Source organism: Scomber japonicus, chromosome 2, assembly GCF_027409825.1.
Source record: "Scomber japonicus isolate fScoJap1 chromosome 2, fScoJap1.pri, whole genome shotgun sequence".
NCBI lineage: Eukaryota > Metazoa > Chordata > Actinopteri > Scombriformes > Scombridae > Scomber > Scomber japonicus.
Genome location: NC_070579.1, coordinates 7,079,911 through 7,092,833, shown reverse-complemented (window position 1 = coordinate 7,092,833; position 12,923 = coordinate 7,079,911). Strand labels below are relative to the sequence as shown.

The 12,923-nt window shown below is 38.5% G+C and overlaps 1 protein-coding gene across 1 annotated transcript in view; it reads right to left on the bottom strand.

Annotated features, from left to right (window-relative positions):
- Positions 1-12,486, bottom strand: part of LOC128364928 (B-cell receptor CD22-like) — a 31,198-nt gene extending 18,712 nt beyond the window's left edge. The window contains exons 1-6 of the mRNA XM_053325549.1: positions 12,336-12,486; positions 10,029-10,088; positions 9,760-9,929; positions 7,581-7,923; positions 7,239-7,460; positions 3,258-3,527 (exon numbers count right to left, since the gene is read on the bottom strand). Coding sequence (XP_053181524.1) covers positions 3,258-3,527; positions 7,239-7,460; positions 7,581-7,923; positions 9,760-9,929; positions 10,029-10,088; positions 12,336-12,486 — 1,216 coding nt within the window. The remainder of the gene's footprint in view (positions 1-3,257; positions 3,528-7,238; positions 7,461-7,580; positions 7,924-9,759; positions 9,930-10,028; positions 10,089-12,335) is intronic.
- Between the last annotated feature and the right edge of the window lie 437 nt (positions 12,487-12,923).

The following is a 12,923-nucleotide window of genomic DNA, read 5'->3' as shown; positions in this document are numbered from 1 at the left end:
ACGGTCTTTTATAATGGGGAAGCTGGTTTAACTACTATTCAATTAATACAGTTCATTTTTATTTATTTATGTAGCTAATAGCCAGATCATGTCCTCAAAATTCACCTTCCTATAATTAAGTTATCTATTTTTAATCTAATTCATTCGTCTATTGTAAGGGTTTTGGTAACCAGGGGTTACATTCACCTGCAGGTTCAGCTCTTTCTTCATATAACGGTCCACTACAACACCCTCATCAGTGTTGATGTTAACACCAATCAATCTCACATCTAAACATGAGAAAGTAGAATTGCCATTTGAGTCATTCAGTGTGCGATTTATGGATGTACAAGATGGCTGATGTGTTTACTGTAAATATTGTCGTGTGTATTGACACTTCCAAACATGTCAAGTAGAGTTCTGTTTACATGCTTTGTTTACCTACCACCTTCGAATCTCAGTCCCCTCCACCCTCCAAGAAAGGAAATGGCCAAAAAAGAGATGAAAAATGCTGGAGTAGATTTGACTGTCAGCAGAATACGGCTCTTTACCACCATCTAGTGGCAAAACGTTCAAACTACAACTGGATTTAAAATGTATGTTTTACAATGTCTTAAATGCTCTATATAGGTAATTCGCTTTTCTCACTTTACTGGATTGTGTAACTTTAATACTTTTTTCCAACCTATACTATAAAATTCTATAACACAGTCGATCACCACTTTTGCCTGTATGTTGTTTATAAAATGAATAATCCGGTGATCTGAGTGTCCTAGCTCCTTGTGGGACTGCATGATAACCACCTTTCACAGTAGTGTAGCAATGATCAAGGATACTCTCCTCTCTGGTAGAGCAGGTGACATGCTATCCTATATTCAGGTAGTTCACTGGATAAGTTTGCTGTATTAAAGTCACCCAGGATTCACTCACAGCTTTTTTTCTTTTTAATTTTTTGATAAAAATAGAAAGAAACCCACAAAATGTCACCATTTGACAACAATATTAATCCGAAACTATCTGCAGGATTAGCCACTACAGGAAGTCAGAGAGAAAATATGTTTTTTTGTTATTCATGTGAACTGAGCCTTTAAAGCAGACAGTGGAGGGAGACCTCAGTGATGAAGCCTGAATCTGCAACAGCTTCACCACCAGAGGAGAGTGAAACATCAGAGATACTGAATCACTGATTGTTTACACACATTCAAAGTTACTTTTAGTACTTTTCACTTTTTATGATTGAGTTGCATCTTAATATGTTTAATCTTGTAATTCAATTAATTTATCATTACAGTTAGTGGTTCAGTTTCAGAAGCATTGACTGTTCACATTGGTGACCTTGTTATACAGTAGTTGAACAAACTCTCACAGTCGAGGTGTCTAAGTATGAAAATGATTCAGTCAGTGATCTACAGCTGTCACTAACAAATATGGACTGTTATACTGAAAAGGCTTCATACTCAGTAAACTGCCACATATTCTGCTTCTCTGAGTGACCGCAAATAATTTAAATGCAATTAACAGGAGTATAAACAACTCAAATGACATTTAAGGCCCTCAATACAAACTGTGTCTGTGTATCTTCATTTTAGCAACATCCCAAAATCATAATAAAGTATATTATGAACACATTTAAAGAAAAAAATTAAATTTTATTGTCTTCTTAGCTGTTTAATACATTCAGATCCTGAAAAATGAACATAAAAACTATTTAAAACTAAAACTTCGCCCTCTGCAGCAGTGAGAGGGAACTGAAATCATGTTTCCAACTACAGAGATGTTGTGGAAGCTGGCTTTTTATTGTATATCAGCCACTGCAATGTGACAAGAAGCCAATCAGGATTCCTCAAAAGTTCAAAAGTGATTAATTACAGTATGTACACATTTAAAATAACACTTTGCATTGCACTCGCATCCTAAATATCTATAATATGAATGAATCTGATATCAGCTTGTTTTTCTTTTCATGAGGCTCCAACCTGACTGGATTTTACTCCAGGTCTTCCTGCTCCTCTGTGTCTTCTGTCTGTGCTGCAGTGACGACCTGCAAGTCTGAGACGTTCTCATTTTCAGGACCAGAGTCCAACTGATGGGGAGAGATGTCAAAATGAGGATTAATGGACCTACTTCATGAAAATGGCATGTAATCAGATTTTATTAGAAATGTATTAAATCATGTTTGAAACTGCTAAAATCTTATTCAGGTGAAATACATTACAGGATTTTACTCTACAAGTCATATTTTAAATATAAATTAACTTTACAGCTTCATGTTGACAATATAAATGTGTTTGCTTGCATTCATGAGCCAAGTGATCATAACTGTATTTTAGGGTAAGTTCTGTCAATAAGGTTTCTCTCTCTCACCTCTATAGTCTCTACAGGTTCATTCAGGTCAGTGGTGGAGCTCAGAGTTTTCTTCTTCCTGGATTGAAACAATAAAAGAAAAAGAAAAATGATTAACTAATAGAAAATCATAATGTTTTCTTAATTGTTTTACCTCGTCCACAGAATCAAGAGAAGCAGAGGAATCAGCATCAGGACCGCCAGAATATACCTGATGATGATCTTTATAAGTACTGATTTCCCTAAAAAATGAGACCAACAGAAAGCAGATAAACATCTTGTGTTGTTTACAGATGTGTGTGTGTGTGTGTGTGTGTGTGTGTGTGTGTGTGTGTGTGTGTGTGTGTGTGTGTGTGTGTGTGTGTGTGCTTGCCTTTCACAACAGTCAGATGTAAGGTGGAGTTATGACGTCCTCTTCTGTTCTGGACTTCACAGTAATAATTCCCACTGTGCTCAGGTCTGACATCCGTGATGGTGAAGATCTGTCCTGATGCTTTTGGTGAGTCTTCATTCTCCTTGTACCAGGTGTAATTAGCTGCTGGGTTAGCATCACTGCTACAGGTCAGATTCACTGAACTGCCCTCCACTATCTCAGCAGAGGGACTCACTGACACAGAGGGAAGCTTTGGAGCATCTGGAAGAAACATCAAATTAAACAATTAATTAAATTAACATAGATTATCAGAAAATTGAGGATGTGTTACTACAGTGTAGAATATACTATATTAATAATGAATACATCTGAAACCTTAGAGGAATGATGAATTTGATTGTTTGAACATCATGTAACGCAGAGTAAATATGACAATAGTGATTTAAACTGCCTCTTAAAAATCTACTAGAGCTTCTCATAAAATAACAGCAGACTGTGATCCAGGTGCAATAAATCTGACAATTTTATTCAGTCTGTTGCTTTCAAAATCAGTTTCACTCACATTTCACATCAATAAAGATGTATTCAGATGTCTTCTTCCCCAGCTGGTTCTCAGCTGTACAGTAATACTCTCCAGAGTTAGAGGACTGGATGGAGCTGAAGACAAGCTGTGGTTCTTTACTGAGAGGTTGAAGGTCTGGATTTACATTCTTCTTGTACCAGGTGTATTTAACTGCTGGGTTAGCATCACTGCTACAGGTCAGATTCACTGAACTGCCCTTAATGATTTCAGCAGGGGGACTCACTGACACAGAGGGAAGCTTTGGAGCATCTGGAGGAGATTAAACATGCATTTAAGATTAGAATATGTTGTAATATATTTTGATTTCTAGTAGTTTCTCATTGATCATCGGGAGTAGTTGCCACAATGGATTTCCACAATGATCCTGCTTGTGGAAACTAACCACAAATGACAAACCTTTAATCATTTTACACAGTAGGCAGATCACTTATATTATGTTTTTTAAATAATTATCATGAATCTAGATAAAGAACCAAATTAAAATGATTCTGAATATGACAGGTATATGTTTAATTTGGGGAGGAACACAGACTGACACAGTGAACTCAACTCACACACTGAAGGAGAGCGGTAATTCTCATGTCCTTTCAAAGCACAGGAGATGTTGTCACCAGGATTAAACTGCCCTGAATAAACAGAAGTTTCCTCCTTCATCATTTTCTGTCCGTTCTTGAACCAGACGTAATAAATACGACCTGCTGGACTGCAGCTGCTGAGACATTTCAGCTCTGCCTCCATATGGGACTGATGGACTGTTATTGTGGTCAACTGCACCTGGAGATCTGTATATGTGAGAAAAGACAATATTATCATCACTTGTTCTAAGTAATCATAAATGTACATGAATATCAAGACGTCAGTCATAATTCCTAGAAGTAGTGGAGGACAGCAGCTATATTCAACATGTATGTTTGTAATGTGATGATTGTGACGACTGATCATTAGTAAAAACTTCAGTGTTTTTAGAAGTACAAATGTTTGAGTATTTATGTCTGTTTGTGTTCATCAGTACCTGTGACAGTCAGAGTTGTTCCAGGTAAACTACTCCTCCATTCAAAGCTTCTTGTGTTGAATGTGAAGTGATACTGGGCTGAATCACTCTCTCTCAGGTCAGAGATTCTCAGAGTGGAGCGTCCTCTCTCTGTTTCAAGGACCTGAACATGACCTGCATACTGGGAGTCTTTACTACGGTCCTCAGGCTGTGAGGGATTCTGCCACTGATGACTACGATCAGGACTGAACCAGAATGATGATGTGATAGATTCAGAACTGCTGTATGTGCAGGAAATGTCCACTGATGAGCCTCTGAAGGCACAGATGCTTCTGTCAGTGTAAATCACTCTGTTGCAGGATTCACCATGGACACCTGAACGATAAAATTAATTGAAACAGCACAGTTATAATACTACTACTTCTTCTAAGTAATAATGCGAAGCTGTAGACCAATACATTATGGGCCTGATTTACTAAGATCCCAAATAGTGGTACTAAATTGCGTGCACGGTGCAATAGACTGAGCATTTCGTTTGCGTGCGTTTTGCAGGTGATCTACTAAGAATAACTGCGTAAATGAAAACAGCAGCAACAGGTGCAGACAGCAGGATTTAAATGAGGAAGCTGCAAGCGCAAAATGAAATGTGATCAGGTTCTAGTAGAAGAGGTTAACTACTATATTGAGTTATAACAAAAACTAATATTACCAGAAAAACTCACACATGGGAGATTATTAGTGACAAAGTCAATGCTGTTAGTAAAACCACAAATATTACACTCCAAAATATTAACACAGGTGGAAAAACTCCATCCTGTGTGTATTCTGTCATTGTGCCTCCTTCTCCTCGTCTCCATAGTAACAGCCGGTTAATACCTGCCATCCAGAGGTTTTATTTATAGATGCAGTTAGCGTTAGAAAAATTACCTTCAGGTGTGCTAAATAATAGTATATTAGTATATAGTATATAGTATATTGTATATATATATATATATATATATATAGTATATAGTATAGTATATATTAGTATATAGTATATTTGCATATTAGTATATAGTATATTTGCATTTTCTCCTCCCTGTATTTTGCACACTGGGGTTGAAACATTCATTACGGTAAACTACTGATATTACATTCATTACGGTAAACTACTAATATTACATTCATTAAGGCAAACATACTAAATGGACAGAGCGTATTATCTTACACAGTTGCAAGACTCAAACCTCAGTGCTCTGCGTTAGTAGATCAGCTTGCACATTTTTTGCGGGTGATGTCAAGTTTACACACGCAGATCTTTGGTAAATCAGGCCCGATGTGTATAGAGGGCTTTGAAGGATCTTCAACAAACAAGCACTAAAAGAACAAGATAATACATTATATCACTCTGTAGATTATCCAAAATCGTTTCCCTGTAAGACACATAGATCAATAGTTTTTCAAACATAAGCTTGACATGATTGAAGCAGCATAAATCGTATTCCATTCAATTTAATTGTATTGAAATTAAACTATAATTATTTGCATTGTTAGAAAAGTCAGAAAGTATGTTTTTTGTATTTTGAGTCGACTAACTTTTTAAATATACAGTAAGCTCTTACTTTGCATTTAGTGGGATTTTGCTTCACTTCTATGCAATTTCTTAATCACATGTACATCCAATATATAGTACAATAGGTTAAAGGTTATGTTAGTAGAAGACTGTGATGTAAACTCACACACTGGAGGAGCAGGATGATGCTCAAATCCTTGTACAGCACAGGAATAGCTGTCTGCATGAGAAAAGGTTCCTTTGTAAGTAGAAGATGTTTGATCCTGTATGTTTTGTCCATTCTTGTACCAGATGAAGGAAGAACGATCAGGTAGACGACAGCTGCTGTGACACTTCAGCCTTGCCCAGGTATAAGAGTCTAAGACTTTTGAACTAATCACCAGCACTTGTAGATTTGGTTCTGTGAGGAAAAAAAAGAGACCCGTCATTTGTACATCACAGATAATGAAAATACAGCAAGACGGTTCAAATAAAAATTCATACAAGTGACCAACTAAACTGGTGGATCATTTAACAACAAATTAAATTAATCTCCATTAGTTCAGCCAATCACTCCTTTAGTTTGTAATCAGCTTGTTTAAATGTCCTGTGTCAGTGTTTGTGTTCATCAGTACCTGTGACAGTCAGAGTTGTTCCAGGTAAACTACTCCTCCATTCAAAGCTTCTTGTTTTGAATGTGAAGTGATACTGGGCTGAATCGCTCTCTCTCAGGTCAGAGATTCTCAGAGTGGAGCATCCTCTCTCTGTTTCAAGGAGCTGAACACGACCTGCATACTGGGAGTCTTTACTAAGGTCCTCAGGCTGTGAGGGATTCTGCCACTGATGACTACAATCAGGACTGAACCAGAATGATGATCTGATAGATTCATAACTGCTGTATGTGCAGGAAATGTCCACTGATGAGCCTCTGAAGGCACAGATGCTTCTGTCAGTGTAAATCCCTCTGTTGCAGGATTCACCACGGACACCTGAAAGATAAAATAAAATTAAAGCAGTACAGTTAGTCCTACATACTATAGTCGTGTGTGTGTGTGTGTGTGTGTGTGTGTGTGTGTACAGAATGTGAAATGTGTTGTAAAGACAGTAGTGATGCCCCCCATTTCACAGTGAGATTGAAGATGAAATAATCTATAATATGTCTATAATGATATATATCTACAATGTCAAACTCTTGGTATAAAAGTTTCTCTAATAGGTGAGGTACAATTTTTTAAAATTTCTCTGCAGTAACACAAAGCAGGTTGTATTGTATTGATACTGACAACAGTAGAGCTCAATGAGAAAAACATGGTGTCAATAACAAGTGAGGCAGTGGGGTCACTCATACTAGAAATACATGAAGTCATTGTACAGTACTTTAGATAAAAGGCTTCACAAGATGCTGTTATGTTAGTGGAAGACTGTGAAGAAAACTCACAAACTGGAGGAGAGTGGAAATCCTCATATCCTGTAACAGCACAGGAATAGCTGTCTACATGATAGAATTTGGTTAAATGAGAAGACGATGTTTCTCCACTAATATTCTTTCCATTCTTGTACCAGATGAAGGAAGAAGGATCAGGTAGACGACAGCTGCTGTGACACTTCAGCTCTGCTGAGGAAAGATTGATTGTTGATGGGATCACCTTCACCTGGAGATCTGGATATGTGAAGAAAGAACAGAAATATAATTTATGTTCATACACACACACATTCAATGAACTATTTCCAAGATATTAACCATTTGTAACTCGATGAAATCTTTCAGTGAAAATGTTACCTGTGACAGTCAAAGTGACTCCAGGTGAACCAGTATATTTCCCTCCTGGTTGGTTTGTTATGAACCTGAACTTGTACTGAGCTGAGTCTCTCTCTCTCAGGTCTGTGATTCTCAGAGTGCAGTCGGTCTTATCGCAGTGATGCTGCACACGACCTGCGTACTCTGAGTCTGTTCTCAGATCCACAGATTCTTTATTACTCAGATCAATATACCAGAATGTTTCACCAACTGCAGTATCAACATTATTTATCCTGGATGGGTATCTGTAGGTGGAGTGTATGACCACTGTTGATCCTTTTAAGGCACAGATCTTAGTAGAAGTGTAAGTCACTCCCCAGCCATTCTGACCCTGTACCACTGTAACACAGAGCACATCAGAAACCACAATCAGATTTATAACAAGTTAAGAATCAGTAAATAAGACAAAGTGGATCATGGCACCAATATGATCTTCAGTTGTTGTCCTTCAAAGCTCCTCATTGTGGATCAATCTAACTAGAACTGAACTAGAATACAGTATTTTATCTGTTGATTATTATATTTTATCATTTGTTACTGCTGAGTGTTTCAGCTTTAGCCCATTCATTCTGCAAGCTTTTACTTTACAAACATAAAATAAGTAAATTTCACTTTTGGGCGGTTAAAGCAGCAGATCAGTGATGCATCAGTGTTGTTTTCACCTTATTAACACTGAGACTTTTTCTGTGTCATTGTTTTTGCTCATGTTAATTTAATTTGTCCACACTTTCTAAACTGTTGTATGACTTTCATTATGTTATTTCTGTATTATGTCTCCATGCACAGGCATAGAAATGTCCAAAGATATTTTTAACATACAAACAAACTGGTTAGATGCTGTTTACAGTTAATCTCTCTGTACTGAGACAGAACATCAGATAGTCTGAAGGTGCAGTGAAGGAACAAGAATATATTGAAGCTGTGAACATTAAAGTTGTTTTACTGAACAGGATGAGAAGAAGAAACTGAATCATTAGAGAGTCTGTGCTTGTCTTGTTTAGTTTCCTCTTTGTAAGTTCTTTGCTCAAGTTGCTGCTCAATTAAGTGTGAAAACCAGAAAGAAATGCAGAACATGACGCGTGGGAAACTACTGATAACGGCTAAAATAAAATAGGTGTCAAGACGTTTTCACAGAAAGAGGAAACTGTTTTAGTTGTAACAGCTAAAACAGTCGTCCAGCTCTACAGTACAGAGTTCAGAAATTAACAAACAGATTAAAAACATCAGGACAAGCTAAAATTCTCAGTGCATCGCTGTACTATCATATAACTATGAATATATTCATATGCATGAATAAAAATATATGATTCTTACAATCTATGGAGGGAGGGAGGACAAACCATATCAGCCAGGCCCCACCCCCACCACTCATGACGCAGACACAGCTCAACATCTTAATATATTATTATTACAGGGTTAATCAGTGAATACTGATATTATTTTTACCATTTCTAAAAGTTATTCATCATACTTCATCAAACTTACATCAAATGTACAGTAAATGTCCTACAATGTAAATGTAGATATACAGTACCTGACACAGAGAGAAGGAAGACAACAAATCCACTCGCTGCTGCTGTTAAACTCATAGCTGCTCCTCTCATCTCTCTGTGAGGCTTCAGAGACAATAAAATACATCAAATAATGTTAACAACATGTAATAATCATATCAGTAAACTGTTCTACTTACAGCAGAGAAGGACGTTGTCTGTTAAGATGCTCGTCGTCTGTGATATGTGAGCAGAAGTCAGACATCAGGATGATAAATGACTTGATATCGTGGGAACAGTTCAGCGTGTAAAGAAATACGTGACATATGTGACCGATGTGACCGATGTGTGACATTTGGTTTGATGCAGCTCCTCACACCTCTAGTGCATGTTGAGACACTGAATACACCACCATGAGTTCAACATATGCAGTGCATCAGTATGAGAAGTAAGAAGTCACATGCTGAGCACAGTGTTTATTGTAAGTAATAACAAATAAAAATTTAAGTATATCAGGAAATGATTCAGAGATGTGTGTTTAAATCAGATCATAACATGATTTACATCTATAGTTGTAAACTCACTCATTCACAATCATTGTGAGTGTAACACAGTGTCACAACCAGAAGTAACAGGACCCCAGAGCGGACCACAGAGACGAGTAAGCACACAGGGGCAAACTCAAAGGCAGGGTTTAATGATAAAGTAATGGGGAAGTGAGGGAGAGCAGTGGCTGGGTCTAGGGTGAGGGTTCCAGGGAAGGTCCAAAACGGGAAGGCAGTGCACAGGGAGCTGGATCCAGGGATCAGAGGCAGGGCAGCAGCGGGTGGAGTAGGCGAAACTGTAGGGAACAGGAAGAAAGAGCAGTTACACCAGAGGTAAACAGTACTAAGCAGAAGACACAAGAAAACAGTGGGGGGGGTGAACCGGGTCTCTATACTGCAGTTGATGAGTGTGATTAGAAACAGGTGTGCCAAACCTCCACCACTGGGCCCCGCCTCTGCCAAAGGGAAACAAAGACAAAACAGGGGAGGAGCACAAGGGGAGGAGACAAGACAGACAAGGAACAAGGAGGTCACAGCTGGGGCAGTGACACACAGAGCACGTCAGAAATCAGTTCTTCTGCTGTGTAAAGATGCACCGATGCTCTCTACAGTTCATCTCTTTGACCTGTGAACCATGATGCTAACGAGAAAAAAGGCTGAATATTGAGGACAGATTAAAAATATTGTCTTGGTTCAGTCTCATATAGGGTGTAAGAGCAGATTTATGTTAACTGTTGTGTGTCATGGTCTGGCTGTGATTGGCGGGTCAGTGTAGGAACCTGTGGGGGCTCGTCAGGTGTTTTCCAACCGGAACAGGAAAAACAGTTTTTGACCACTGTGCAGCATCATGTTATGCTCCGTGCAGATGTGTGTGTGAGAGATGTGTGATTTAAAGCATGAGATGTAAAATAAATGGACTTGTTTGCATCTTAACTGAAAAGCAACTGGATTCTCATTAATCCATCATGGTAAAGTAAAAGTGCGTCAATTAGGTTTCCTGATGAAATGCCTCAGTGGCTTAAAGCATTGGCTTAGCTTCTACATAGGGAAAACACATTAAAATGACATTGAAACACACCAATATCTCACCATTTGACAGCAAAATGAATCTAAATGTATCTGCAGGGCTAGACACCACAGGAAGTAATTGAGAAAATATGTGTTTTGTTATTCAGGTGAACTGAGCCTTTAAAGCAGACAGTGGAGGGAGACCTCAGTGATGAAGCCTGAATCTGCAACACTGAAGCTTCACCACTAGAGGGCAGTGAAACATCAGAGATACTGAATCACAACCCTGAGACAACATTTTACCATCCATCGCTGATTGTTTACACACATTTAAAGTTACTTTCAGTACTTTTCACTTTTTAGGTTTGAGTTCCATCTTAATATGTTTACACTTGACATTAAATTCATTAATCATTACAGTTCAGTTTCAGAAGCATTGATTGTTCTTGTTGTCAAGTCAAGTCAAGTCTTATTTATAAAGCACATTTAAAAACAACCTCAGTTAAACAAAAGTGCTGCACAGTTATTAAAATACAATGTAATCACACACAAATATAATAATAAATAAAAACAATTAAGGAATAGTAAGAGCTCAATTTAAAAACTAAAATTAGAATAAAAACAAATAAAAAAGAGTAAAAATTTAAAGTAAGAAGTCAAGGATTCTCACCTAGCTGGGACTGAACGCCAAGTTTTCAGCAGTGTTTTAAAGTGCCCAACAGACTGTGCAGCTCTAACCTGGAAAGGTAGGCTGTTCCACAGCTTGGGGGCCGCCACTGAGAAGGCTCTGTCCCCACGGGTAGAGAGTCTAGACCGAGGTACTGCCAGGAGCAGCTGGTTTGTTGACCTAAATGTTCAGGAAATACTGTGAGGCTGTACGAGCTTTGATAAATAAGATGGTGCCAGACCATTTACACACTTACACACTTAAAAACAATTAAAACCTTGAACTGATCCTAAAATTAACAGGCAGCCAGTGCAAAGATGCAAGGACAGGACTGATATGATCACGCCGTTTCTTTCCAGTCAGCAGGCGGGCGGCTGCATTTTGAACCACCTGTAAACGGCGCAGTGCTGACTGGTCGAGACCAACAAACAAAGAATTACAGTAGTCTAAGCATGAAGTAACAAAGGTGTGAATAACTTTCTCGAGATCATTCCTGGGGAGATAAGCCTTTACTTTTGCTAATAATCTTAGCTGGAAGAAGCTGTTTTTACAATCGAGCTTATCTGCTTATCAAACCTAAAGTCACTGTCCAAAATAACACCAAGGTTTCTTGCAGATGGGTGACAGTGAGACTTCAGGGTGCCAATGGCGCTGTCATAGCCATCTAAGAGATTTTGTTGTCCGAATAAAATAATCTCAGTTTTATTTTTGCTCATTGGGAGAGAGTTCACTTCCATCCAAGATTGAATGTCATTGAGGCAGTCTAATAAGACCTGGACAGAGGCTTGCTCATTTGTTTTTAAGGGCATATAGATTTGTACGTCATCTGCAAAGCAATGAAATGAGACATTGTGCTTTCTAAATATGGATCCCAATGGCAACATATATATCGAAAAGAGGAGGGGGCCCAAAATAGAACCCTGAGGCAACCCACAGCTCAGGGGGGAAGTGGCCGAAGTATACTGGCCCAGCTGGACAGAGATGCTTCTGTCTGAGAGATATGACTGAAACCACTTAAGAACAGTACCCTTAATGCCCACACAGGTGTTTATGCGAGACAGGAGGATGTTGTGATCCACTGTGTCAAAGGCAGCTGTCAGATCCAGAAGGACCAGGACAGCAGAGTTCCCAGAGTCAACTGATAAAAGGAGGTCATTTAAAATCCTTAAAAGTGCCATTTCAGTGCTATAGCGTGACTTAAAACCAGAACTTCTCGGCAATGCCATTTAGGTCAATAAAAGACTGCAGCTGTTCATTAACCACTTTCTCCAAGATCTTAGAAAGAAAAAGGAAGCTTGGAGATAAGCCTTAAGTTGGATAAGACTGTGGTGTCAAGATTATGTTTTTTGATGAGGGGCTGAACCACAGCATGTTTAAAGGCAGCTGGGACACATCCAGACATCAAAGATGAATTTATCAGATCCATAACACAGGGCCCAATAATATGGAAAACATCCTTAAAAAGACGGGGTGGGATGCTGTCAAGAGGACAGTGAGAAGGTCTGAGGTGCTGGACAATATCAGTTAAAGCTGAAAGAGACACTTGCTCAAACGTGTCAAAAACAGCAGGGCAAACGGGAAAGACGGCAGGATCCAATGCAGACAGCAAAAGAGA